At 35.3% G+C, this 27,217-nt stretch overlaps 2 protein-coding genes across 2 annotated transcripts; one reads left to right on the top strand and one right to left on the bottom strand.

The window, feature by feature from the left end:
* The first annotated feature begins 3,092 nt into the window (after window positions 1–3,092).
* On the top strand, window positions 3,093–14,407 carry LOC129809908 (glutathione-specific gamma-glutamylcyclotransferase 1). The gene is made up of 3 exons (XM_055860054.1): window positions 3,093–3,840; window positions 9,551–10,139; window positions 13,736–14,407. Exons 2-3 carry the CDS (start codon window positions 9,897–9,899, stop codon window positions 14,285–14,287), a joined length of 795 nt encoding a protein of 264 aa, XP_055716029.1. The 5' UTR covers window positions 3,093–3,840; window positions 9,551–9,896; the 3' UTR covers window positions 14,288–14,407.
* Window positions 14,408–17,606: 3,199 nt separating this feature from the next.
* LOC129809907 (26S proteasome non-ATPase regulatory subunit 13) lies at window positions 17,607–22,049 on the bottom strand. Its single transcript, XM_055860053.1, has 4 exons — window positions 21,916–22,049; window positions 21,730–21,843; window positions 21,145–21,675; window positions 17,607–18,070 (listed from the first exon to the last, which is right to left on the bottom strand). The coding sequence occupies exons 1-4, from the start codon at window positions 22,011–22,013 to the stop codon at window positions 17,677–17,679; spliced, it is 1,137 nt and encodes a 378-aa protein (XP_055716028.1). The 5' UTR covers window positions 22,014–22,049; the 3' UTR covers window positions 17,607–17,676.
* Window positions 22,050–27,217: the final 5,168 nt, after the last annotated feature.

Genomic DNA, 27,217 nt, shown 5'->3' with positions numbered 1-27,217 from the left:
TACTTAATATTATTCTAAGATCTGTTTTATTCGATTTTAATAGCTCTTTCCATTACATTACCAGAAAGCCAGTAAAGGAATGATAGTATTTGAATTTTGAATATAGGTAAATGCCTGGATCTAGGCAATTCCTCAGACAGTGCTTCTCAAACTTTCATGAATAAAAAGTTATATGGTTAATTAATTATGCTCTTTTTATCAATGATTATGATAGCATATTAATAAATTAAATAATACTAAATGACAATGAAAATAAAAAAAATAATATGAAGAATATACGGCAGAATACTCCAAACCCTAATCACAAATGGAATTCCTAGGACTGAATTATTTTTCTTATACAAGAATGGAAAAAATCTCAATTTTAAACCATTGGTACTTCAATATCAAAATTACTTCAAGGAATTAAATTAATTGTAATTAAAGATTACAAAAAATTTTCATTATTACGCAGATCGAGAATATCACAGAAAATTGACTAATTTGAAAATTTAAGAAGTATTAAAAGAAAATCATTTGAGTTATCATCCAAAACCTGGAAACTGAAACCTTTTCTGGGAGTTCAAAAAACAAACAAGGGGTACGATATACGGGTGGATTTTCAACGCAACTGTGTGTAAGTTTTTCCTTAATTTTGATATTTAAGAATGGTTGGTCCTCACCGATCGAACGTTGTAGATAAGATCAGTATTCAGTATAGTCATTATCTTAAGTTCTAAGATCAAAGAAAAGCTTACGAACAGCAGAGTGGCAAAGATAACCGCATTTACACTAATCAAAAAATAAATTAATAATTTTATTAAAATTGTTAAGTCTCTTGATCCTCACCCAATTTTATTAGGGATTGATTTTAAAATACCATTGCCTATTTCTTAATTATTAAATGTTTATTATTTATTTATTTTTATTAATTTTTATAATTATAGTTTTATAATTATTATTATATTAATTATAGTTTATTAATTATTAAAATTTGATTTATTTTTATCAAAATGCTGAGAAATGGTTCAGAATACTAAAAAAAAACAAAGAAAATATATTTGTAAATATTGAGAAATTATCAAGGAACAATCATAATATAGATAAAAAAAGAAAATTGAGTTTAGGTCTAGACCTTCCGAATAAGATTAAGATGGTAAATTTTTAAAATTCGTAAGTTTTATCTATTTGTTAATTTTTATTAAATTACGAGAATAAGATTTTGCCATTAAACAATAAAAATGTAGTTAAAAAAGAATTATTTTCATAAATCAGCGGAAATATCATCATAAAATCTTTAAAAGTATACACAAATTTTTTAAAATTGTGTTCATTCCTATTCTGAACCTATATGGACAACAGATTTGGGTAATTAATGAAAGTTGATCGCGAGCTGCCGAGATGTGGTAACTCTGGTCGATTAAGGGAATTACTTGTCAAGGATCAGCGGTTGAAAATGATGATGAAACATTATCAATTAGCAATCACACTTTTAAATTTGAAATTCTTTTTCAAAGACACTGATAAAGATAAGCTCTCATCGTTTAGAAATAAAAAAGAATGTCTGGCATGTTTTCATTTTAGCCAAGATACACTTGGGAGATTATAACAGACGAATGATAGATTTTATTTCAGAAAAAACCGCAGACAGATTTTTTTTATGTCTCCTTCTTTCTTTTTATACTATTTATTTTTCATAATTGTTTTATGTATTAATAGAGCTATATACATTCTTATTTTTCATTCTTGTCGATGTCATACTCCGAATTATCGGAAAATAATTCACCACCGCAAGCCTCGGGAGGGTTTAAGTTTAAGTTTAAGTCTAAGTTTATTGAAAAAACCATGACAAATAGGGTACACCTAGCATTGCTGGGGTTAACTTTGTAAGAACGATTGGATAACCAGTTACTCAAAAAATTATCTTATGGCCATCTTATAGAAGTGTCCGGCCTTTCGACACATGTCAACACAGACGACGGCTGAATCCATCAATGCCAATCTTTTACTCTCTTGACACGCCCAACCCCTACCATCGTTATGGGTGCTGAAAGGTTCCTTTGGTACTCTTGTAGTTAGGAAACTGTCCTCAATATTCAGTGAGCGATCATCAGTCGCCGTGTACGGAACACTCTCATGAAGTAAAAAATGGATAGCACTTTCAGTTCTCAAATTTCCTTTTATAAGTTTTACTATTTAGGTCAGCACCCTCAGGGTTTACAATCTAAAGCAGAGGTGGGCAAGAACCGTTTGAAACCGAATAAACGTCAAAATAATTTTGTTCAGGTAGCGTTTTGCCCATTGACGTATAAGTTCCATTTGACGTTTGTTCGGATTAAAACGGTTCTCGCACACCTCTGATCTAAAGTATGTTTTCCCCTAAAAGTCAGAAAATGTTTTTTCTAACCCAAATTTTTGATACTCTCATTCTTTATGGGTTAACTAACAAAGTAGAGGGAAATTTTTAAAACACCTTATATGTCTTATTTAAGACGTATAATAGATCGATGCAGTCGTCCTTCTTCGTCTTCAAAATAAGGTAATCGGCCACAAGTAGCCGGTTACGCTACTGAAGAATTTACAATACCAGAGCAGCGCTGCTATCACTGTTCCTCTCGCTCAAACCTACAATAAATTTCTTATACTACATAACTCGTACAGCATCTTAAATTAGCCGAGACACACTAGAATATTTTGTGAGATTTTAATGCATAATCGAACATTAAGGGAGATCTTTCAAGTCTCATCGGTGCATTTCGAAATAATCCCGCTTAAACGGCCCCTATATTTTTTTCTACAATATACCTTATATAGATCCCTGAAGTCCCTGAATATGTATGGTAGATTTCAAAACTATTCTCTTTCAACGGAAAATAACCACCATAAGACCTTTCGAGAGGTCATTATGTCTTTTTTCTTTAAATCAAAATTTCAAGGAATTTCAAAAATTGAACAAATAGAGCGAATGAATGTGAATTCTCTTTTATTCTTTGTTGACAATTTCTCAGAGGCCCAATCTTTTCTTTTTTTTGCGGACAGTAGAACTAAGAATAGGGAACATGTGTAAGAAACTTGTGATACCGCTATAGATAATCATCTGTTCTGTCTGTTCAGCACTTCATTCATCGGGGCTCAGCGTGTGTAAAAAGTGGCTTATTGTCGGCACTAATGTTGTTGCATCAGTTTCTCACGTTGTGCAGAAACGGTGATGCCAAGTAATTGAGGTGTACAAAAACCCCATGTGCCTGAAGAAAGTTGAAATACCTTGCCATCTCTTTCACTGTGAACTACTGTCTCCCTTCGTATCTCATAAGTTATTTGCCATGCGCCGTTCCTCATGGAATTTTCCACCAAACATAGATTTACAGTCGAAATTGGCATGTGGTCAGGAAAAAAGCCACTCTCTGCAAATTCAATTGCCATCCGACATTCTGGTCGCTCCCTGTGGTGCTCCTCATAAGTGCTAGTGAGATTGTTCTGCAAAGCATCGTGCATTGTGAAAAGTGATATTGTAAAAAAAGTAACGTATTGTCAAGTCCATGAAGCTATGAGCTGTATATGACCATGGAACGGGGAACATGAAGTTCAGTATTAAAGTTGACTTGATAGTTACCAGGCGCGAAATTTCTTCGCACATCAATCGTCCGTACAATATCACTCACAAATTGCGTGGCATAAGTTGAATCTTTTTTAAAAGATTAAAAAAATATATTTGAAGTGCATAGTGGCTTTTAACTGGATTTTCTAACCCTTTGAACCCCCTCTCGAAAGCTCTCCCATGGATTTTTCCAGTGATCACAGCGAGTACAAAGTGGCTTTCAGTGATTCAGCGTGAAGCACCGCGAAAAAATTCGCTTTAATGTGAGTGATGCAACATTTAGTGAATGGCAATCATCATCCAAAATTATGTCCCCACCCAATCCCAAAAACCACCCCCAGCTAAGTGCTGACGTCAGAGCTCCGTAGGCGATCCGGATGAATTTAATTTAATTTAACCAAATTGCTTCCTCTCAAGCCTGTGAGCGTCTAAAATTGCATCAATCTGAATTGCAAATTATTTCCCAGATAAATATGTAAATTTTCTTCCAATTGACACAGCCATTGGCATAAAATTAGTGAGAATATTTGCAAAATTGTGCCAGTGAAAGTGCGTTTATCCTTGACCTTATTTGCTAAAATTGGCTTTGGCCCAATTTCATCTACCACATTATTCCCAATAGATTCCTCTTATCGTCACAGCCATATCAGTGCCCAAGTCCGCCTTCTAAATAAATTATCTAATTTTTTCTAACCCAGGCCAATGGACTTTTTGCGCTTGATGACAAAAAACCCAAACATCTTCTACGCACATGTCGCATGTTTACAATATCAAATAAATCTTGGTCAATGTTGACGCCACATGAACCTAAATTTCAAATACTACAAAATGTAATAAATCCACAGAAAGAAGTGTTAAAAATAATATACTCTGTATATACAAAGCAATTCCATATGTTCTACAGAGAAAAGCGTCATTTCTTTTGGCACATTTTCCAAAATAACATTCCTTCGCAAAAACATACAACTTTTGCATATTTTCCGCGCAAAAAAAAATCGTCTACTGACCCAATTTTGGCTGCAATCTGTCTGTGAAGGATGTTTATCTTGACTAAGCTTTTTTATTTCAAAAAAGCCAATAAAAGCTGTTTAGAGTCCTCTGGGAACTTGAACTTGTTCTAAGCTTTCTCTAACTCACGCGCAAAACTTTTGACTAAGTACCGACAAGGTCTTTCAAGGTTTATTTCTATATTTAGTTTTGTGAATTTATTTATATTACGATGTCGTATTTTACCGTCATTCGGGTACATAGTATTTTAAAGGGGTGGTCAACTTAACCAAATTAAACAAAAAGAGAGATAAAACCGGCATTTTATTTCTTAAAATTCTGTTTTAGGGTGTTTTAAGAACTTTAATTAAAAACAAGAATAATAAAAAAAGAACTTAATTCACTTTGCTATCAAGAAAAGGACCCTGAAAATCAAACTACAGTAGACTCTCGCTAATTCGGCTCTTTTAAGATCAGGGTCATCGGGATACTTTTTAATTCGGACAGCAGTTATATTTGAAAAAAAGTATGTTGACATTTTTAAAGTTCGATCTTGATTATCGAATGAAGAAAATATGCTTAAATTTGCATTGCTTTGCCTTACTTATGATGTGATTTTGCTTTATTAAGGGATTTTTATGACATTTACAACAAATATGAGTATGTAAAATTAATGAGTATGCAAAAGGACAAAAAAAATCTTTGCATTTCAAAAACTTTGTAGCCCGAATTTCTCTCTAATTCGGGTGACATTTCAATCCCAAATGCCCGAATTTGAGAGAGTCTACTGTAAATTTAATTCTATTTCTTATAGCTCTGGCACATCTTTTAGATCTGCAAAATTTCACGTAATCAAAACTCACATCCCTTTCTTTCTCAAATATTTTGGATATGACTGTTTCGTTCTTTCGCACTCGAAATTCGATTGAACTAAATTTAATTTGGTGTGAGATTTAAAAGAAGAAGAAGAAGAGTTCAAAAGACTGGGATAGACATATACAAAATATTTGAGAAAAAAAGCGATGTGAATTTCGATTCCATGAAAATTTACCGATCTAAAAGGTGTGCCGGAGGCATTATGGCTCCGGCACACCTTTTAGATTAGAAAAAAATTTCATGAAGAAGAATTTCTAATCCTCTTTTCCTTTTTTCGCACTCTTCTTCGTCTTTTAAACATCACATCAAATTAAATTTAGTTCAATCGAATTTTAAGTGCTCAAGAATATGATAGACATTATGCAAAACCTGTCAGAAGGAAAAGGATGTGAATTTCGATTTTATGAAATTTTCTCAATCTAAAAGGTGTGGCATCACCATTATTTATCCGGCACATCTTTAAAATCAGGACAATTTGATCTCCTTTTTCGAATTGAATTAAATTGCATTTGTTGTGACATTAAAAGGAAGAAGAAGAGTGTGAAAGAGTGGGATAGAAATATGAAATAAGTTTGAGAAAGAAAGGGATATGAATTTTGCTTTCAGGAAATTTGACCTGAAAGGTATACCGGAGGAATTACTGTTCTCCATTTGAAATGAAAGTATCAAGCCTTTTTTAAACACAAAAAAGGTGATTAATTAAAAAAAGTATTTAAAAGCAATTCTATCGATTAAGGAGGTTCATTATTAGTTTATTGCCTTTTGCGTTAAGCTGGTTGAACCTTATAAGCATTCTAGACATTTTAGATCAATCAATAACTAACTATATCTATATAAATAGATCAAACTTAGATTTATTTAATTTTTTTCTTCAAATTTTACACCCAAAATTTAAATTTGACTTCCGTGCAATGCAAATTTTAGAAAAAAATCAATTTAGAGTGTTATGACAACTCTCTAAAAACTTGATAAAATAATCTTCAAAATTCTTTAGAATTGTATAATTACTGAAATATATGAGAAAAGCTTTTTTAATCAGTAGCAAGTCGGTCAGTAAAAAATTCAAATTAGTCAGTAAAAAATTATTGTTGGTGTTTTCCGACGAGTAATTTAATAATTATAAATTCCCGTAAGCTTCGGGGGATGGAGTAGCTAAGAAAAATCGTTTTTTTTTCCAAAGCTTTTGGCTCGGACTGGAACGGGAATAAAGGTGCTCTTTCCCGTACCACTTACTGGAAGCTTTGAGAACAAAAACCATTTTTTCTTAGCAGCCCGATCCTCCGACGCTTGCAGGAATTGATAGTAAAAATTTAATTTTCTCAATGAAACATTCCATTTTGGCCAGTAAAAAGCTTTAAGGTGATCATAAATTCTTTAAAATCAAACAAAAAATCCCAAAAGGTCTTATAATTTTTTTCCCTTTTCCTAGAAAATTTCACTATTTTTGGTCCCTGAAATTTGGAGGGATGTTCCGTCCGGAAGCGGTAACACAATTTGTGAATATTCTACAAAATAAAAAAACCTCAACTTTTCTCCAGAGCTTTCGATACGCTTTGTGTCTTCCTCAGTGGTCGGGTGATGTTAGAGATCAGTGGTTTTCTTTAGAAGGGGAATTTTACAAACTTGTGGGAAGGGTTTCACGATGCTCAAATAAAATCACGGAGACGCAGCACCAGACACTCTCCAGTTATTGAACTGGGGAGAAAACTTGAGTTGTTTCTTGATGATTGAGTGTTCGGTTCTGTGTCTCTGAGATCTTTGTGTGATTATCCTGGAACTCTCCCGCTAAGATTGTAGGTCTCACTATCTAACGAAATTCAGTGATCTTTGACATCACTCGACCACTGAGGAAGATACGGAGCGTGCCGAATGTCCTAGTGAACAATTGAGTTTTTTGATCTTATTAGGTAAAAACTTCTCAAATTGTGTTCCCCTGTCTGAAAAGGGTTTCCTTCCGGAAAGGCGAGACACACACTTTATTAAAGTTGCAGTTTAGTGACACACTTAGAAATTTAAACATCCTAAAGGTCTTATTGAGAAAATAAAAATTACAGATAGAAAAAATATATTATATTTGAATTTCCATACAGACTGAACTTTGTTATCGTTTTTTTTTAACAAATGGTATGTGTCTTGGATAATTTTGTGTGGTTTTTCGATCAACAACTTTCATAGGTTAATTTGTAAATTGTCTTTGGTAAATCTCTTATGAGATTAACTCTTTCCGGACCACAACATATCCAGCGAACGAATTTCAGTCAAACTCACTTTATTGTAAGTCTTAGTGGTCAAATATGATACTTTTGTAGAGAAAGAATTTTCTCCGCCTCTGGGAAATTGGAAAACTCATGGGAACTCTCGTCCCCTACAGAACGCAAAAGATAGAAACTTGGACAAACTTCAATTTTCCAAAAGCCAATAATATCAATTTTGTGAATTATTTTTGCATGTCAAATGACTCCTTTACAATGTTGATCACTAAAACAAGAAGAATTATTGACCAGTATCTTGTGGGATGTCCAGGAAGTGCTGAAAAGGACACCCAGCTCCTGCTTGCCAACAGATTCCTCAAAATATTTCACAGAATAGCACTTTAACACACATTTCTCTCAACAGGATGTTATTGCAGACACATTAAGCTTTCTCAAGAGCCAAAAAAACACTTCCTGGACAATCAGAATTCACTAAAATCTGGAAGAATAGGAAAAACTTCCCCGAAAGCAATCTCTTTCGCTGCCAAATGTCAAAATTATCGGCCATATTGACAAAAATTTCGCTCCCGCTTGAATTTTCTTACAAGGTTGGTGTCAAAAAGCAAATAGCGGGCACTGGCGGGATAACCTTACATTTGACCTCAAGATTTTTGGGGACGAGAGTACCCATCAACTTTGAACAAGTTTTTTGAAAATTTATGAAAAAATTGTTTTTCGAATTTATGTAATCTGTAATTGTTAGTTATCATACTTATTGGCCCCGAGAGGTTTTTCCTTATTCGGGTCTAGAAATATGAAAAAAGTCACAATATGTGCAAGGAAGCAGAAAATCGAAAATTCACGATTTTTGACCAAGAATATCTTAGCTCAGGAGTTAATTGGGATGCTGCAAAAAATATCCTAGATTTGGACATCCTTATAGTTTGTAATCATCCACAAGAATCGGAATTTTATCGATTCTAAATAGTCTAAAAAAAATATTTTTTCCATGGGTACCCAGAGTCCCAAAGGAGACGAAAGAGTTAAGCCAGAATATTTAGATTACGTAATATTTGTAATACGGCTATAACGCTTACCAGTCAGTATTTGGTCAGAATATCGTTTGATTTGTCTCTCAATGTCTGCTATATTAAAACATTCTCAACGAAATGCTGCTCAATAAGTATTTTCACCAAAAGAGACCAAAACTTGAAAATAATTGCGCATATCACTTCCTTTTTACTGCTCAAACTCCACAGAGAGAGCAGTCTAGTCCCTCAATTTTAAATTATAAGTATATTTCAACTCCTCTTTTCGAAAGGTCGAAAGGTTTCTGACAAGCCTTAGTCAATTTCAATCGGTTGAAAACCGGTAATGAAACTATTCATAACCGATAACTAATTTTTATGTGAAATCCTACTTCTTCTAAGGTATTTTGGGCAAAGTTTTGAGTGATTTGTAAATAGGTTCAAATCAGTTGTGAACCACTAAACGGTAGATGCTGCGAAATTATTTTTGAGGTATAGCATCTGAGTCTTGCATTCTAGCACTTCGCAAAGGCTAGGACGCTTTATCATCCCTTTTATGTAACATTAAAATATTCTAGTTTCTAGTTCATTCGAACTCCCAAAAATGTTAGTTATCCACCTCCTCGCCATGTGTTTCATTCCATTCAAAATCTAAGATATAACTGTTAGTAGTGTGAATATTTGAAAAGAATTTTTGAAGAAGTTCTCTTCCTATAGGGTCCACCATAAAGCCCCACTCCAATTGTTTATCTACGTCTACGCACACTTCCCACCCACATTCATTCCTTTTGCGTTCTTTTTCCCTCACATTCAGTCGGATGCCAGAATTAAATCGAGAAAGAATAGCGTCTTTGTTGGCCAGATTAATCACACAGAGTCTTTCTTCATAGGCACGAGATTGGATGAAATTGGCGGATCTCCGAAGCAGTAGAAGAATCACCCGTGAAGTGTGATAAAATTGCAAACCTCTCAATGAGAAATTGATGGTGAATTATGAAGACAAGGAAACATTTGTGATAGTTAGATTTTAGTGAATGAGTGTTAATAAGTTGCATATAGGTGTAATTTATTTTATTCAAATGCTCAATGTTTCTGCCCAGTCTTTCACAATTGCGGAAACGAGTAAAATCAGCAAAACAGCCCAATTTAGAAAACATTTCGACAGTAAACTTTTTAGTTTAAATACGTTAAATAATTTGTAAAAAAAAAACTTGTGACGTGAGATTCAACGACAGAATGGACAACGTTGAAAACATCTTTGCAAATGACGAGGCACCTTACGATGATTTTGAAGGTGCCCAATATAATGGCATCAACAACAATGAACCCGAAGAAATCCCATCAGTTTGGGTCTTTGGCTATGGATCACTGTGCTGGAATCCCGGCTTCGAATACACCAAATGCATCACGGGATATATTCGTGGATATGTCAGGAGATTCTGGCAGGGAAATACCACTCAGAGAGGCACAACGGACAAGGTAAACTTTTTCCTTTCAATATGTAATTCAATCTTTCAGAAAAAAAACTTTCAGTGGTATTCTCGCACGTACTGTCTTATGCAACTTGGCAAAGAAACTCAATACTTTGTGGAAAATTTTACGACAGTTTTGGACTAAATAATCAATGAATTGTGGACAAAGTAAAGTTTTTGGGATGGATACATCTGATGACTAAGCAAAGTGATAAAATTTTGCCAAGCTGCAAATCATTTTCTTTATAAAATATTTTTTGAGACAGTGAAACATTCTTTATGGAATTCGTATATTAGTAAGTAATGCTTAATTTCTAGCGCTGTTTTTTTTTAAATAAAAAGCAGAAAAATATTTTTTATAAGAAAATTAGCAGATTGGTCGGTAAAAAATTTAAATTGGTCAATAAATTTATTTAAAATGGTCAGTAAAAATCAATTTTGGTTAGTGAAAAAAATTGTTTCAGTGTAATCATGTTATATTGCTGTTGTATTCCGTGATGGAAGAATCCGCTTAAGTCCATGTGCAGACCGCCCAGGAGCACCTTCCCCGTAGTGTGGATACTTCTTCCATGCTCCAGGAGTTTTTTGGGCAGAGGCGGTGCATTTTATTACGTTTTATCACAGTGAAAATGTTTGTTCCTGACATTCAGTTGCTTGCACCGGGCGGAACTTGAACTCACAACTTTGCGAGTCGAGTCAGAGATCACGCCCAAGAGCCAACGGTCTTGCCTATTGCGCCACAGAGATCCCCTTTCGATCAGTAATAAATCATAGTTCCAGTATTAGGTGAGATTCTTAACAATCTCACCTACTATAATCCTAACAAAATTTCATGTCGTCCGATCGACCTCAAATTTGGCCAAAATGTGTTTCGCCACTTCCTGATTCCGAATATATAATATATGTGGCTAAGTTACGTTCCCGGCCGGCCGGCCGGCCGCTCTTTGGAGCTTAATAGCTCCTAAACTAAAAAAGATATCGACTTGCGGTTTTCGGCAAAGGTTATATATCGGGTGAAAATTGCAACTTGGTGCATAGACCCCCCACCCCCCACCCCTCCTTCCGCCATTTTGAAGACCCCCCTTTTTTTGTTTTCTCAATAGCTCCGCCCCTATGGCATTCAGCGGACTCAAATTTTAGTATGTTTTAGCTGGGCCTTAGAGCTTTCTATCAATACCAAACTTAAGGTCCCCCGACCCCCCTGACCCGGGCTATAAGGGTCCAAAAAAAAATTCTTAAAATGGCCATAACTCCGGTTCTAATTGTCAGAATTTAAAAAGTGAGGGCTTTTTGGAAAGCTCTCGTGAAATGCCACTTCCCCTTCTAACATCGCAAGTTCATAAAACCACCGCTAGGGGCGCTTTTTTTAAAAAGAAAATTTTTAAATCTTAAAAGTTAAATAACTCAAAAATTCCATTGTGCATCGGGCTGAAATTTTAGTATGTTGTAGCCGTTGATTATACCTATCAAACAAAAAAAAACCTTAAGTCGATCTAAAACCCCTGACCCGAGCTATAAGGGGTCAAAGTTCGAACATTGACCGGCCTCTATCTCTGGTTCTAATTAACATAGCGACCTAAATTTTACCTTTTTGGTTTCGTCTCGATGAGCACTTTCAGATGGAAGTTCAAAAAGTCACCACAGGTGGCGCTGTGATAGCGTCAAAATTCATCGAAATTCAAAGTCACTTTTCTCAAAAACGGCATTGTGCAAGTTAATGAAATTTTAGTATGTTGTAGTCCAGTCTAGGACGTTTCCAAAATGGTGCGTATGTGCGCTGTGGTTTCAATAGAACCGGAGATATGAGGGGTCAAAGTTCACGAAATTCAAAAAATCATATCTCCGGTTCTATGTGACCGATTTTGATGAATGAGGGCTTAAACGAAAGATCTCACCAAATGCTACAACTTTCTAGAATATTTGAACTTCGTGGGACCAACACCAGTGGCGCCACAGTCGAAAAACCAATTTCAATATCACATAACCTCAATTATCTCGACTGTCGCTGAACCGATTTTGATGATTACTTCAACATAATTGTAGAGGATATTTGTCTCTACATTTCGTCCATACATCATTTTCCGCTTAGACTACGCTATCACTACGATTTTGCCGTTTAAGTGTGAAAAAAATGATTTTTCCCATAATAACGCTTTGAAATCACTCAGATGCCAATTTGACTGCCTCTACTCCACCAAGACACTTAAAATAGGGTTTTAAATGGAAAGTCCCACAAAATACAACAATTCTTTGAAATAGTTGAAGCTCAACAAATGACTACTTGGGGCACTCTGGATGAAAAAACGAGTTAAGAAACAAAAAACCTCGCTTATCTTGGCTTCTGAGTAATCGATGAGATCATGTTCTATGGGAAAATTATAGAGAACATTCGGGTCTACATTTCACCCATATATCACTTTTCTGCCAGTTCATCCAAATCCTTGATATTTTGGTTTAAATACAAAATTTGCATAATTTCACGAATTTGATTCAAGATAACTGAATGGCGTCTCCCAACTTCAGCTCTAAATCGAATTTGCATGCATTTCGAGTTAGCTCACGTTAAGAATCTCACCTATATAAGCCGGTTAGGATTATCTGTCCCTTTTTAGATCAGGATAATTTCATGAAATCAAAATTCACATCCCTTTCTTTCTCAAACGTTATGCTTATACCCATCCCTCTCTTTCGTACTCTTCTTCTTTTCTTGAACATCACAATTATTTTTTCTCGACAACAAAAAGTATTTTGATAAGTCAAAAGGTCATGAAATTAGTAAATACGATATCTGGTTCGCACAACAAATACTTTTTGAATAAATTTCAAATTCGCGAATTTTTAATAATAAAAAGACTAATTTTTAATTAAATATCAATAAAATAAATTTTACTGATCAGTAAATTGTTAAAAAATGTCAATAAATATCTAAGGTAGATGTTAGACGTTGTACAAATAACTTAAAATCCGTTTAAAGAATGTTTGAGTTTATATGCGATGATTCCCACGACGCGTGTCATTTCTAATTACCATTTTCAAAGTTAAAGAATAAGAAGACTCTAGATAGCGTAATTCTCAATCAATTGGGGGAAGTTTGAGTATGTTGGAAAGGTCTTGGAATCCTGGACAAAACTGAACGGGTTTCAAGTGGTAATAAACCGGTTATGAACCAATTACAGGTTTTTATTTGATTGTACTTAGCAGAATTGCACTGTAGGGGAATTCTGTAACAATATGACAATGTCATATGATAAAATATCGTCATAAATTCGGGAGCATGGCAAGATTAAAGCCTAGCGAACATCAAATGACCATTACGAGGACTCTGAAGTCCTTAGTTCTTAGTTTTGTTTAAATTTTCCAAACTACCCACATATTTTTTTAAAATTTGTCATATGACATTGTCATACTGTTACAGAATTCCCCTAATGGTTAAAGACTTTAGATAATACGAAGCTGGGAATTTATCAGGAACATTGATATTATTTGCAGGAGTAACATTTAAATGTTGATTTCAGTTCTATCTTCTATGTATCCAATCGATCTTACTTTATCAATTTAACTTGTATTTATTGTAAACTTATACGTAATTTTTTTCAATTCCAGCCAGGACGAGTAGCCACTCTTATTGAGGACAAGGAAGGCATCACATGGGGATGCGCGTACAAAATTGCGGGACCAACAGCGTTGGACTACCTGAAGCAGCGTGAATGCAAACTCGGCGGATATATCGTTGAATACACAAAATTCTTTCCCAGAGTAGCAACCCAGAACTTTCCTCACACTGGAGAGGCCTTCCCCGTGCTGCTGTACATTGCCTCCGATGAGAATGATCAGTGGGTGGGTGAGGAATCACTGGCTTCCCTCGCCACTCACATTGTTGATGCCCAGGGCATCTGCGGTCACAATATCGAATACCTCTTCAGGCTGGCCACATTTATGCGAGAGGAATTACCCGATGCACAAGATGACCATCTGTTTGAGCTGGAGGAAATGGTGCGGAAGCTTATGAACAACAAAAAGATCGCCCTTCATGCTGTCATGGGACGAACACCACAGAGAATCCGGAGAGATTCTCATGAGGAGACACGGCGACCTATCTCCTTTGAATTCACATCACGCGTGCCGGAAACCCGATTGCGTTGCCTCAACATATAGCCATTAATATCTACTCGAAATACTGACTAGAAGAATTTTAATTATATATTTCATCTGAATGTACTGACGATACTGTCGCTTATCTCAAAATACAGCTAAGAAACAATTTTTTATGAAAAACTTGGATTTTAACGATTTTACAGAACCTGTTCAATCCTTGGGTTTTTCGAACTTCGAACGGTTTTAAGTCTAAACGTTACCCGTAAGTTCTCATGGATTCCTAAGATCAAACGTTCTTGAGTTTATCAAACTTCCTGGTTAGTTTCTAAAAGCGTTCTGCGTAAGTTCTCATGCGTTCCTAAATCCAAGAGTTCTCTTGGTATCCTAAACATTCTAAAGCCTAAGCGTTCCCCATAAGTCCTCATGGTTTCCTAAGATCAAACGTTCTCCGAGTTTCCCAAACATCTCTGAACCGAAGCGTTTTGGATAAGCTCTCATGCGTTTCCGAAACAAAAAGTACTCCGGGTTTTCTAAATATTCTCAAGCCTAAGTGTCCTCCATAAGGCCTCATACGTTTAAAAGATCAAGCGTTCCTTGGGTTTCACATTTCCAAACTTTCTTAAGTCCATGTGATTTCCGTAAGTTCTCATGGAGTCCTAAGATCAAACGTTCTTGAGTTTATCAAACTTCCTGATTAGTTTCTAAAAGCGTTCTGCGTAAGTTCTCATGCGTTCCTAAGCCCAAGAGTTCTCTTGGTATCCTAAACGTTCTCAAGCCTGAGCGTTCTCCGTAAGTTCTCATAGCTTCCTAAGATCAAACGTTCTCCGTGTTTCCTAAACGCTCCTAAATCGCAGGGTCCTGGATAAGCTCTCATGTGTTACTGAAATTTAAAGTACCCCGGGTTTTCTAAAGGATTCCAAGCCTAAGTGTTCTCCATATTACCTCATACGTTCCTAAGACAAAGCGTTTCATGGGTTTCCCATTTCCAAACTTTCTTAAGCCAAAGCTTTTTCCATAAGTCCTCATGGCTTCCTAAGACTAAACGTTCTTCGAGTTTCCCAAACATCCCTATACCGAAGCGTTCTTTGTAAGTTCTCATGAGTTCCTAAAACCAAGAGTTCCTTAAGTTTTCTAAACGTTCCCAACCCTACGTCCATCATAAGACCTCATACATTTCTAAGACCAATCATTCCTGAAAGCGTTCTGCGTATATTCTAATGCGTTTTGAAGCCCATGAGCTCTCCTGGTGTCCTAAACGTTTCCAAGCCTAAGCGTTCACTAGAAGTTGTCATGGTTCCTTGAGTTTTTTAAACGTTTTTAGGTCTAAATGTTCTCTGTAAGTTCTCATGGCTTGCTAGGATCAAACGTTCTCCGAGTTTCCTAAACGCTCCTAAATCGCAGGGTCCTGGATATGCTCTCATGAGTTCCTGAAATTTAAAGTACCCCGGGCTTTCCAAATGTTTCCAAGGTTTCCAAGCCTAAGTGTTCTCCATATTACCTCATACGTTCCTAAGACCAAGCGTTTCATGGGTTTCCCATTTCCAAACTCTCTTAAACCAAAGTTTTTTCCATAAGTCCTCATGGCTTCCAAACATCCCTATACCGAAGCGTTCTTTGTAAGTTCTCCTGCGTTCCTAAAAACAAGAGTTCCTCAAGTTTTCTAAGCGTTCCCAATCCTACGTCCATCATAAGATCTCATACATTCCTAAGACCAATCATTCCTGAAAGCGTTCTGCGTATATTCTGATGCGTTTTAAGCCCGTGAGCTCTACTGGTATCTTAAACGTTCTCAAGTCTAAGTTGTCTCTAGAAGTTGTCATAGATTCTTAAAATCACGTGTTCCTTGAGTTTTTTAAACGTTTTTATATCTAAATGTTCTCCGTAAGTTCTCATGGCTTTCTAAGATCGAACATTCTCCGAGTTTCCCAAATATTCCTGAACCGAAGCGTTCTCCGTAAGTTCTTATGCGTTCCTAAAACCAAGAGTTCTTCAAGTTTTCTAAACGTTCCCAAGCCTGTGTCTTCCATAAAACCTCATACGTTCTCAAGACCAAGCGTTCCTTGAGTTTCCCATTTACAGCTTACTTAAGCCAAAGAGTTTTTCGTAAATTCTCATTGTTTCCTAAGATCAAACGTTCTCCGAGTTTCCCAAACATTCCTGAACCGAAACGTTCTCCGTAAGTTCTTATGCGTTCCTAAAACCAAGAGTTCCTTAAGTTTTCTAAACGTTCCCAACCCTACGTCCATCATAAGACCTCATACATTTCTAAGACCAATCATTCCTGAAAGTGTTCTGCGCATATCCTCATGCGTTCCTAAACCCAAGAGTTCTCCTGGCGTCCTAAACGTTCCCAAGTCTAAAAGTTGTCTCTAGAAGTTGTCATGGATTATCAAAATTAGGTGTTCCTTGAGTTTTTTTTTAAACGTTTTTAGGTCTAAATGTTCTCCGTAAGTTCTCATGGATTCCTAAGATCAAACGTTCTTTGAGTTTCCCAAACATTTCTGAACCGTAATGTTCTGCGTAAGTTCTTCTGCGTTCCTAAAACCAAGACCTCCTCAAGTTTTCTAAAGGTTCCCAAATCTAAACGCCCATCATAACCATAAGTCCTCATACGTTTCTAAGGCCAATCGCTCCTTGGGTTTCCTGTTTCTAAGATAAAACGTTCTCCGAGTTTCTCAAAAGTTCCTGATCCGTTCCAGAGCCCAAGAGTTCTCCCAGTATCCCAAACGTTCTCAAGCCTATGCGGTCTTTGGAAGTTGTCATAGATGTCTAAGACCAGGTGTTCTCTAATTTCTTTTATTAAACGTTCTTAAGCCTAAGCATTCTCCGTTCTTATAGATTTTTAAGATCAAGCATTCCTTGGATTCCCAAGCGTTCCCAACCCGTAGCGTTCTAGGTAAGTTCTAAACAATCTCTGAAAAGCCCCATTTGTTCTTAAAATCAAACGTTCCCCTGATATTCTGCAAATTTCCGAGAGACTCTTCTCTGCAAGTTCCAATGAATTTCCAATCAAAAGCAAACTCATTTGATTCCCAAGACTTCTCTTGGTTTCTCGGATAGCCTTCGTTAGTTCCCAAGCCTAAGCCTTCTCCGTAAGTTCCCATGGCTTCTCAAGATCTAACATTTCCCATGTTTTCTAAGCGTCACTTGTTCCCAACTGTAAACGTCCCCCGTAAGTTTTCATGATTCTTCAAATCATTTCAAATAGCGCCCCGTGGATTTTTAAAAATCCGCAGATTTCTCATGTCCTTAGCTTCCTTGTCAAACTGTTTTGAGCCCCCGCAATGAATTACCTCACAATATAAAATAAAGATTCTCCTGACAAAGCAAAGGTTTATTCAACATACCAGAACCATTCAACCAGAGAAAAGACACATTGTTCAATTTCCAATGCTTGTGGTTAATCCACTTGCAGGATAATTTAATTTCGACCTCAGTACAAAAGAACATCAATTAGTAAGGATTTCATTAGCACGACTCTCAATTAGCTTCTCCATTTCCGTAATTGAAAGCATCCAGGTGTCCAGGGTGGTTGCCATGGCAGCTACTTGGCTCCTGTCCAGCACGCGAGGCTGCACCCATGTCATATTGACCACACCAGCAACTTGGTCGATATGTCCTCGCACCAGACCCTGAGCAAGAGCCTTCATGACAAGGATCTCAACTTCGTTGAGTGGAAGTTTGGTCTCCTTTGCAATTTCATCGAAGCTAATTGTACGCTGATTTGCTGGACGCTTGAAAGTCATCTCCATGAGGCAGAGCAGAGAGATTTTCTGTCGCAGCTTCACCTCCTGCGCTGCCAGATCCGCTATTTTAGACCACTTGGGCTTCATACTTTCGAATCTAATAAAAAAGGAAGTTACGTTTTACTGCTCGGATGAGTTTGGATCTTTCGGGAGCAGTTGGTAGAATTCATGGCGGAAATTACGGATCAACAGGGTAAACGGCCGAAGATACCAGATAATTTCTACACTAAATTTCTCATTTGTATACCTCAATTCCTAAGAGCCTGAGTATGAGTAATGTCCTAGACACACTTACGACTTAAGCCGAGAGACGACTTAGTGGAAAATGTTGGAAATGAACTTTAACCATTATTTCTAATATAATTACGCTAAGCCGTCTCTCGGGTACTCCTCATGTCTGTCAAGGCCCTTAGGTCTGAAGACCATATTATAACTCGGATCAGGAAATTCAGAAGATGGCCTGAGTTTTTTTAATCGAAAACTCTTAGGCCCAACTTCGAACTCGGTAAAAGTTTGAATTTTCAAACTCTTATCGTCTTCGAAATCTTGATTTTAAATTTTAATGTCTCTGGCACACCTTTTAGATCAGGAAAATTTCTGGTAATTAAAATTCACATCCCTTTCTTTCTTAATATCTCTATCCCATTTTTTGTAGACTTCTTCTTTTGAACGTCAGAATAAATTCAATTTAGGTCAATCAAATTTTGAGACCGAAAGATTGGGATAGACTTATACAAATCTTTTGAGAAAAAAGGCACGCTAATTTTGATTTTATGACATTATACGAAGCAAAAAGGTGTGCCAGAAGCATAAAAACCTATCTTGGTTTTTTCCATTAATTTAATCTACTTTAATTTTGATTAGCTATGTTTAAAACAAATAAATTTCCGCTATTCAAACTATTGCAAACTGTCCTCCGCATGAGGGTACTCTTTTCTCCCGCTAGCGGCGCTGGCAACTGTTCTCAATTTTTTATTATCAATATTTCTCAAGTTTTTATTCGAAATCTTCTTCTAAATTTAATAAAGAATTGAAAAAAAATTATTCAAGGCTTCTATTTTTTTACTTTCAGATAGTTATTGCCAACGTAAAGGTTTAATTTAATATTCTTTAGAAAAATCTTCTCTAAAGTAAGTCCGTAGATATGAAAATACTGTTCGAAGGAAGAAATATATTAACAAGTTCCAAAATAAGCTTCATCCAAAAATTATTGAATTAAGGCTGCTATTCTGCCATCTTTATAATTTTGTAACTGAGCAAGATGCAAGAAATTTGGTATTCTCACAGAAAAAATATAAAGTTCTAAAATATTAGTACTCTCCAAATATTTTAGACCTTGTTATAAAGTCTCCAACAAAATTTTCAAAGTAACCATATTCTACATCCAAGAATTTTACAATTCATCAAAAAATTCTTTGACAGTTCCATACATTTTTTTGTATGATCCAAGTTTAGAGGTCCTTTTAAATTTTGTAAAGTGAAAGTTTTGTCAAGGTTGAATTCAATATAATTAGCTTTAAAGATATTTTAATGCTTCTTTCGTGAAAAATAACAAACCACTGTAATCACACAGTGTCAAATAATTCCGCAGATGATGCTGCACGACAAGTCTCCAAATTTTTTATATCTTGTTCGATTTTTGCTATAAAATTTCTTGGCGACAGAATTGCTCAACCTTGAATTGACTCTAACAAGAATTCCAAATTCCGCAAAATCTTACAAAATTATAAAAATGGCAGAATAGCAGCCTAAAACTTTGATGCAACGTTGATTTTTTGGAATGTTAAATGGCGATAAGATCTTTTTTTTAAATTGTCAAATAAAATCACTAGCAACAATTTAATATTAAACGAAACTATCCGAACTTTTACACAATTAATTCCAAAAGTTTTCTTACGGTTAGACAGAGAACAAAATGAATAAAAATAGATAAAGAAAAAGCACAAATAAAATTCTCGTTGAACTTTGACGAAAATTTTCGATTATGTTCGAAAAATCTCATCGGAGTTTGATTCTCAAATTTTATCTCGGATGATAAAAGATATACAGAAATGAAACTCTGACTAAAAAGTCGTTTATATTCGAAAAATTCGAATTCAGTTTCGAAATTTCAAACTAAATTTCCGCACAAAAAAATTGTTTTATTAAATGATTGCGAAGGGCATTTTTAATGAAATGAGCCTTGATTTTCCCCACAACAAAGCAAAAAAAGACTCATTTCGATACAAATTGGGTTCGAATCTTAGGAGAGCTTTTTTCGAAAATGCGATTCTGTAGCCGCGACATTGCCATTTCTGCTCACGTGGCATTGTCAGAAATTACATATTTGAGATTCCTGGAAGTTCAAATGACAATGAAATTTGTTAAACAAATCAATCAAGACAGACTTTGTGCATTTCATTAACAAATCAGTGAATTGCATTTTCGAACTCATTTGATATGACAAAAAAAGCTCAAATGGCATTGCCGTTTTTCGAACTCACGCGTGACAATGCCACGAAAATTACAGAATTCCCCTGTTGAACACTCCATTTTCATCCGATTTAACCGAAAAATCAATTTTCGAAAATTCGATTTCGAAAAATATACGAGCTTTTTGCAGACTTTTTTTAGTCTGTGTAGCTGAGGACGAGATCTTTTTAATAGGTGAGCTGCGTCTCCAATTCACCTCACTGTACCCGTACCCGACCCTTACTGCACCGAAATGGACCGGACTCTAAGATTTATTAACCGATTTCAATGAACCTTTATTTTCTTTTGTTGGCCTTCTTTACTCAGACTATTTAACTCTTTCCGGACCGCAGCATACGCCGCAAGCCAATTTCACAATTTTTTATTCAAATATATCTAAGCTCAGGAATTAATTGAGGTCCTACAAAAAAATATCTTACATTTGGACGTCCTTATAGTTTGCAATCATCCAAAAGGATTGAATTTTTCTCAGTTCTGAATAATTAAAAAACACTGTTTTTCATTAAATATTCATATGCTGCTTTGGGTACTCAGAGTCCCAAAAGAGACGAAAGAGTTAAAATAGAAAATGACCAGTGATAAGCCCAGATAAGCTTATAGTAGCTGAGATTCTTTACAGGTGACCTCGAAATGCGTGCAACTCGGAATGCGTGAAAATTCGATTTTGAGTTAAATTTTGGCGTAAAGAATCGTACTTACTTGTTGATGTCTCCGGAATTAAATGCTTTCAGCAGATCAATAAGCCAGTCATTCTCCGTTCGAGTGAGAGATTGGAGGATGGGATGGGCGAGCAATTCACCGATGTTGTAGATTCCCTCTCCCAGGAGAGCAGCCAGGCCCAGGAAAAAAGCCTGCTGGGGCCAGTCATCCAGCGGAAATTCATCAATTGAACATCCTAGGAACTGCAGCCCTGCCCGGTAGTAGTCACTGTGTTGTCCTACTAGGCGGTAGTATTGACTGGCTAGCATGTAGTATTTCCCATGCACTGGAGTCACATTTCCAGCCTCCTCGAGGATTTCTTTGAGATCTTCGATGATTTTCTTTGTGGCATCGAGATCATTCAAATGTTCCAGCTGAATTTGACCCTGCAGGACTTTGCACAACCACACGGCTTCGTCGCAGATCTTCACTTTCTCCTTGAGCTTCTCCAGGAAGTTATTGGCCTCTTTTTTATCCGTGATGTGCCCCACGACGACCGAAAGGATCTCCACCAAGCCATACGGATTTATCCTGCAACGGACATTCTAATTATTCAGGAACCTTTTGAAATAGAGAACAACTTACTTTGTCTCGAAGGTGGACAGGAAGTTCTGGTACAGTTGCACGAGGGCTTCTTCATTCTGCAGTGCCGGGTTCTTCACAAATGTCCCCAGCTTTATCGTCAACTCATTCCAGAGCCTACCAAACAAAGACGATGTTTTCTGGCTTTAATATCGCAATTATTGCAAAATCATTTATATGCACACTTACTTCTCATTGTACAGTTCTTCAATTTCCGTCCATTCCGATGCTAACTCGTTATTTGTAGTCTTTTTTTGCTCAGATAAATAATTCGCAACTCCCGACATGATGACAAACAAAATACAACTTTGTGAGGTTATGGTGCCTCTACGCTGTCGAGCCATCTGGTGGCAAAATTTTTTGAGGCGGGGTACCATTCCCGCGTTTTTGCAAAGAGGTTATGTCAGCACATTGAAAGATTTCCATGATATACAATGCTTAATTTTCCACCACAGCATGCATTATTTATGATTTTTCCAATAAATAACGAGACAAAGTTTTTGGGTAGTTATTCATGCGAAATCAGCATTAAATAATTTCATGGCTTATTATAAAAAGAGGCAGTAGAAAATTTATTATGCATGGTGAAATAAATTGAAATATTCTCTTCAATTTTGGGGATATAGAGAATGTAAAATTTGCCATTGTAATTATATACTTTTAATCCGAAATTATAAACTTTTTGTAATTTTTGGTTATGCGTTTGTTCAAGTTTATCCCAGAAGTTTTACTGGGCTTTGAAAATGTTATCACAATTAATTTTTTAGCTTTTTACCCAAAAAGTTTTGCTTAATTTTTGCATATATGCAACTTTCTGAATTTTTGAATATAAAACAGTTGAAAACAAACCTAGATTTAATAGTTTTGCTACACTCATGTTACATTTTGAAAATTTATTCCTTTTATTTCTTTGTTAAAATACTCAGAGTATCTGAAGTGCACATGCATTTTGAATCATAATTACAGGGTGACCAAATTGAACTGCATTAAAATTAATTTTATTGGAGTAAACGAGAAAAAGTCAAGAATCTTTTAATAATTGAGTAGGGGAGACTGGGGCAAAAAGTCACAAAATGAATATTTTATTTTTTTATAAGCTACCCGAGCACCTCCAAAATTTCTAATTAGCACAGTTTTATAGAAAATTTACTGCTCTACAACTCTGTGAAAGTCATTTTCTTCTGTTTTTTTTAAAAGAAATATATTTATCGAGCCGTTTTCTAAAAAAGGGTAATTTTGTAATCATTCTCAAAAACGCTAGGGCAAATAGTATCAGGCATATGATACTATCACATTTTGATTCGCTTTATTACGAGATTCCGTAAATTTAAGTAAAATAAGGTAAGAGAAGTATATATCGGCCATGTACCTTGTATCGGCCAGCTTGCAGAAGATATCGGCCACCAAGATAAAAATGAATATTTAAAAATTACTCACTACGTTTTACCAATTATCTAATACAAAATATATTACGTTTGTTCATATATGATCTTCTGAATTAAGTTTTTCGTCGACTTTTTAACAAAATATAATTATTCATCTAATTAATTGAATCACTGTGTCAGAGTCTTAATCAAAAAGTAGCCATTTCTCAAATTCTTATGATTTTATACTAGAATTTCAGTGACACAAAATAAGGAATTATACCTTATTTTAATTATTTACGAAAATGTCTGAATAAAAAAAATACTACTCAATTATTCTACTTTTAGTATCAGAACACTTTTTAATTGTCTCGCTACGCATAATTAGAATTAATTTGTTAATTGAGAGGAAGTACGTTTTGTTCCAAGTACAGAGCTCACCGGTCATTTTTCATCGCATTTCGATGTCATGTTTGCGAGCAGTTTAGGTTATGTCGGTAATGTTTTTGTTGTGAAAAAGGATTTCCTCAGTGTGAATTTCGCATTTTATCAATGTTAAACTTCTTGGAGGAGGTCTTTTAGAAACTGCAATATCAGAAAAAAGATTGAAAAATGTGCTGAATGTCATGACGGCACGAGAATGTTCTTGAAAATGACTGCAAAGTATGGAGTGTCCAGAATGATCCTGAATGATAAACTTTCCGGAAGGCATTCAAAAGGGAAATCACTGGTAAGCTTGTACTACGTAAACTTGTGAACCAGAGGATCGTAAATCAAGCCGAAACTGGATTTCTTATCCTTAAGTCCGAGCTCCAGGATTGGATAAAAAATATGGTGAAAATGAGAAGATGCAGACAACCTTCACCAAAAATCTCCCTGGAAAGTGCTAAAAAGTGGTCCTGATGGTTGGGTTCTGGTAAGGGGTGGATGTCAGAGAGTGTTTCTTCGAGTACAACGTAATCAATTAGAAAAATATTCAAATTTATGATATTTTTTTTGGGTTTTATTTTCCGGCCGATGCCTGCTACACTCCTGGCCGATATCTTCCTCATCTGCTTTTATATGGCCGATGCAATATGCGCAGTGCATGATTGCAATTTTACCATTTTTTTAACTAATTTCTCTAAATAGTAAGAAATCAAATGTTGATATTGTAAACTTCCGGTCGGATTCTTAGGTTGAAAGGATTGATAGGAAATGGGCTCTCTTAAGCAACTAGCCGCCACACCTTCTAGTACCCAGCCAGATTCCCTCGAGAGACCCAAGTCCACACGTCCTTCTTCTCTGACGTTCTAGACCGGACTAACTCTCTCGGCTCTCCAGCTTATAGGTACAGTGACAAAGACCCTGAAGGCAATGACACCGCAACGGCTTAGAAGCGGCCCAGGGACGGATTTGAATAGTAACGTTTATAACTGCCAGGATTTTTGCAACGTTGACCATTCATTGGAAATAATAGGTTTACAATATATAGATAAATGTAATACTGGAGTTCCAATTGGCATATTTTAGAATGTCAAAAACTGGTTTAGATCATTTATTTTAAGCGAATTATGGAGTATTTTTCTTAACTGGCCGATACATACTTCCCTTACCTTACCGAGATTACATATTTTCATAGGGAATTTATTCTTCTACACCTTTGTAAAACACCGTTTTCTCTATCTGTGCGCAAAAAAGCGCATTTTAGGCTATCTTACAAAAAACAAACAAAAAACTGCAAATCGTTTGACCAATGCAAACAACAAGAAGCGACACATAGCACTGACGTTTCTTTTCACCGTGGGACATCAGAAATTGTTTCGGTTTTTGTTGCTTTTCGCTCCATAGCTTTTGTTCCTTTTTACCCCAAGTGGTCGTTTTTAATAAAAGGATTTCTGGAGAAAAGAATCTTTGTAAAATTCTAAAATAGATAGCGGATTTCTATTAAAAGAATATCCAGATAATTTGGGAAATATTCACCAGTGCATCAAATTTAATATAAGTAGCTAGTAATTGATATCTTCTGCACGGAAAATATTTCAAAAATAGGGCTAAAAATTTTGATATTTTTTATTTTCTAATTTCCTTGTTCAAATTCTAACAAACTTACGACATTGAAGAAGACTTATGGCGGCTATCTATGGAAAAAAATTTAAGCTGCTATCTTTTGCCTTAGTCTCCCCTATCTAATTCTAAATTTTCGACATAAACGCATTTAGTACGAACTACGCCTTAAGTTTGCTTACGAACCAAGTATATACCAGCTGCCTTAACCAAGTATTAGACAAGTCTTTTAGTGCACTTTTAAAAGACTTAAAGTGGGAATTTTCTGTTGAAATTCCTATATAAGGTCTTAAGATCCTTAAGGGGTCTCTCAGGTCAAAAATAGGCCTGTTTTCTGATAATAATTTATTGCGTCGAAAATATTTTAGAAATTTCAACTTTTGAGATATGAAAGAGTAACTTACAATAAATTCAAAAAATATTTTTGAAAAATTTTGAAAATTCGGCCGTTTGTGGCTTATTTTTAGAACAATTCCTAAAAAAAACACACCTTGCGGTAGGCAGGATTTCTCCCAGTAGGTTCATCTGAAATCAGAAAACTGAATATACTCTGTTAGAGGATTAGGGTAAAGTGTATAATTTGGAATTAGTTTTACAAGTTGGACAATTCGCCCGTACAAGTTGGACATGGCTTTTTTCTTGATAAATACAGTACAAAATTTGTTTTAAAACACAAGGAACCAAATTATAAAATTAAAGCATTAAAAATATACAAATAAAAATGAAGTAATAAATTTATCAAGACAAAAAGCCCTGTCCAAATTGTACCATTGTCCAACTTGTACCACTGTCCAACTTATCCCACTTTACCCTAGTTGGTCCCGTGGATGAACGAAGGATTTTTGAAAAAAAAAACAACAAAATTTGGATTTTTGGCAAGTTTTTGTAAAATTCATCAATTTTACCATATTTTTCAACAAAATTTATATTGTAAAATTTTTTCTTATTAAAGGAAGTGCATATCCTTCGTTCAAAGACTAGATAATACTTCTCAAGTATGAAAAACGCGATTAACTAAAACTGCTCTACCTCCGAGATTTTTACTCCGATTGACTTTAAATTTTCAGAAAATATTTTTCAAATGTTATACTTTAAAATAAAATAAAAAATGATTTTTTTGACCTGAGAGACCCACGTAACCCCTTAAGAGAGCGCCACTTATAGTAATCTCAGCGATGGAACCAAGAGCATTATTAGCAAACAAAAAGATATTTGGTTCTATAATGCCTTACTTAGAGAATTCTACAGGACCATATTAAGAAAAAATTTCTTCTTGGGCATAGAAATCCATATAAAAATGATGATCCTTGACTTCCGATAATTACTGGAATATTCTAATTATTGTATGATATTTCCCTGAAAGAAACCTTATTTGGCTAGTGGTCCCTAACAGCAAAGCGGAGAAACTTCTAATTCTATCGAGCATTACTTTTTTTTTGAGTATCATTGGGATCTTGTACTTTTTGGGTATTTTTAAGGCTTCACATAGAGGTTCGCTCCAATTTTAATTTTATATTTTGTTACCAAAGTCTTCTTTACGTTCTTTTATTTTTTTCTTCGAAAAATGTATTTAAAATTAAATAATTTTAACTTAACTTTCCGTGCTGTCACACTACGATTTTTTCACTTTGTAAATTCAACGTAATTTTTAGATGAATTGTTCATGTGCTTTATTTTGCATTAAAAACCAATTAAATTGATAGATCTTCACTTATTTATTAATATATACTAATATTTGGTCCACAAAAACCTGTTTAAATACCTATGTTAAAGTAGCATAAATGTGGTTGCTCAAATTAATTTGAATTCAGCAAATTAAAATGTAATTGCTCATTAATTTCAATTTTATTGCAGATAAACAAGTAACCTTTTGAACCAAATTGTTATTATTAAATTTATTTACTCGTAATTAATATTATTTAATGATTATTTAGTGATAAATTTGCACGGGAGTAAAAGTTCAGTATCGGGATCAATTTGCTAAGTTACTCCAAAGCCATTCAAAAGAAATTATTGTGCCAAGAAATCTCCTGTTTGTATGACTTCATACAGATTTTTAATATGGCTGTTTGAGAGTCGCT

The sequence above is a fragment of the Phlebotomus papatasi genome, chromosome 1 (assembly GCF_024763615.1).
Source record: "Phlebotomus papatasi isolate M1 chromosome 1, Ppap_2.1, whole genome shotgun sequence".
Lineage (NCBI taxonomy): Eukaryota > Metazoa > Arthropoda > Insecta > Diptera > Psychodidae > Phlebotomus > Phlebotomus papatasi.
The sequence above is the reverse complement of the archived record's forward strand: the minus strand, read 5'-3'. Positions and strand labels throughout refer to the sequence as shown.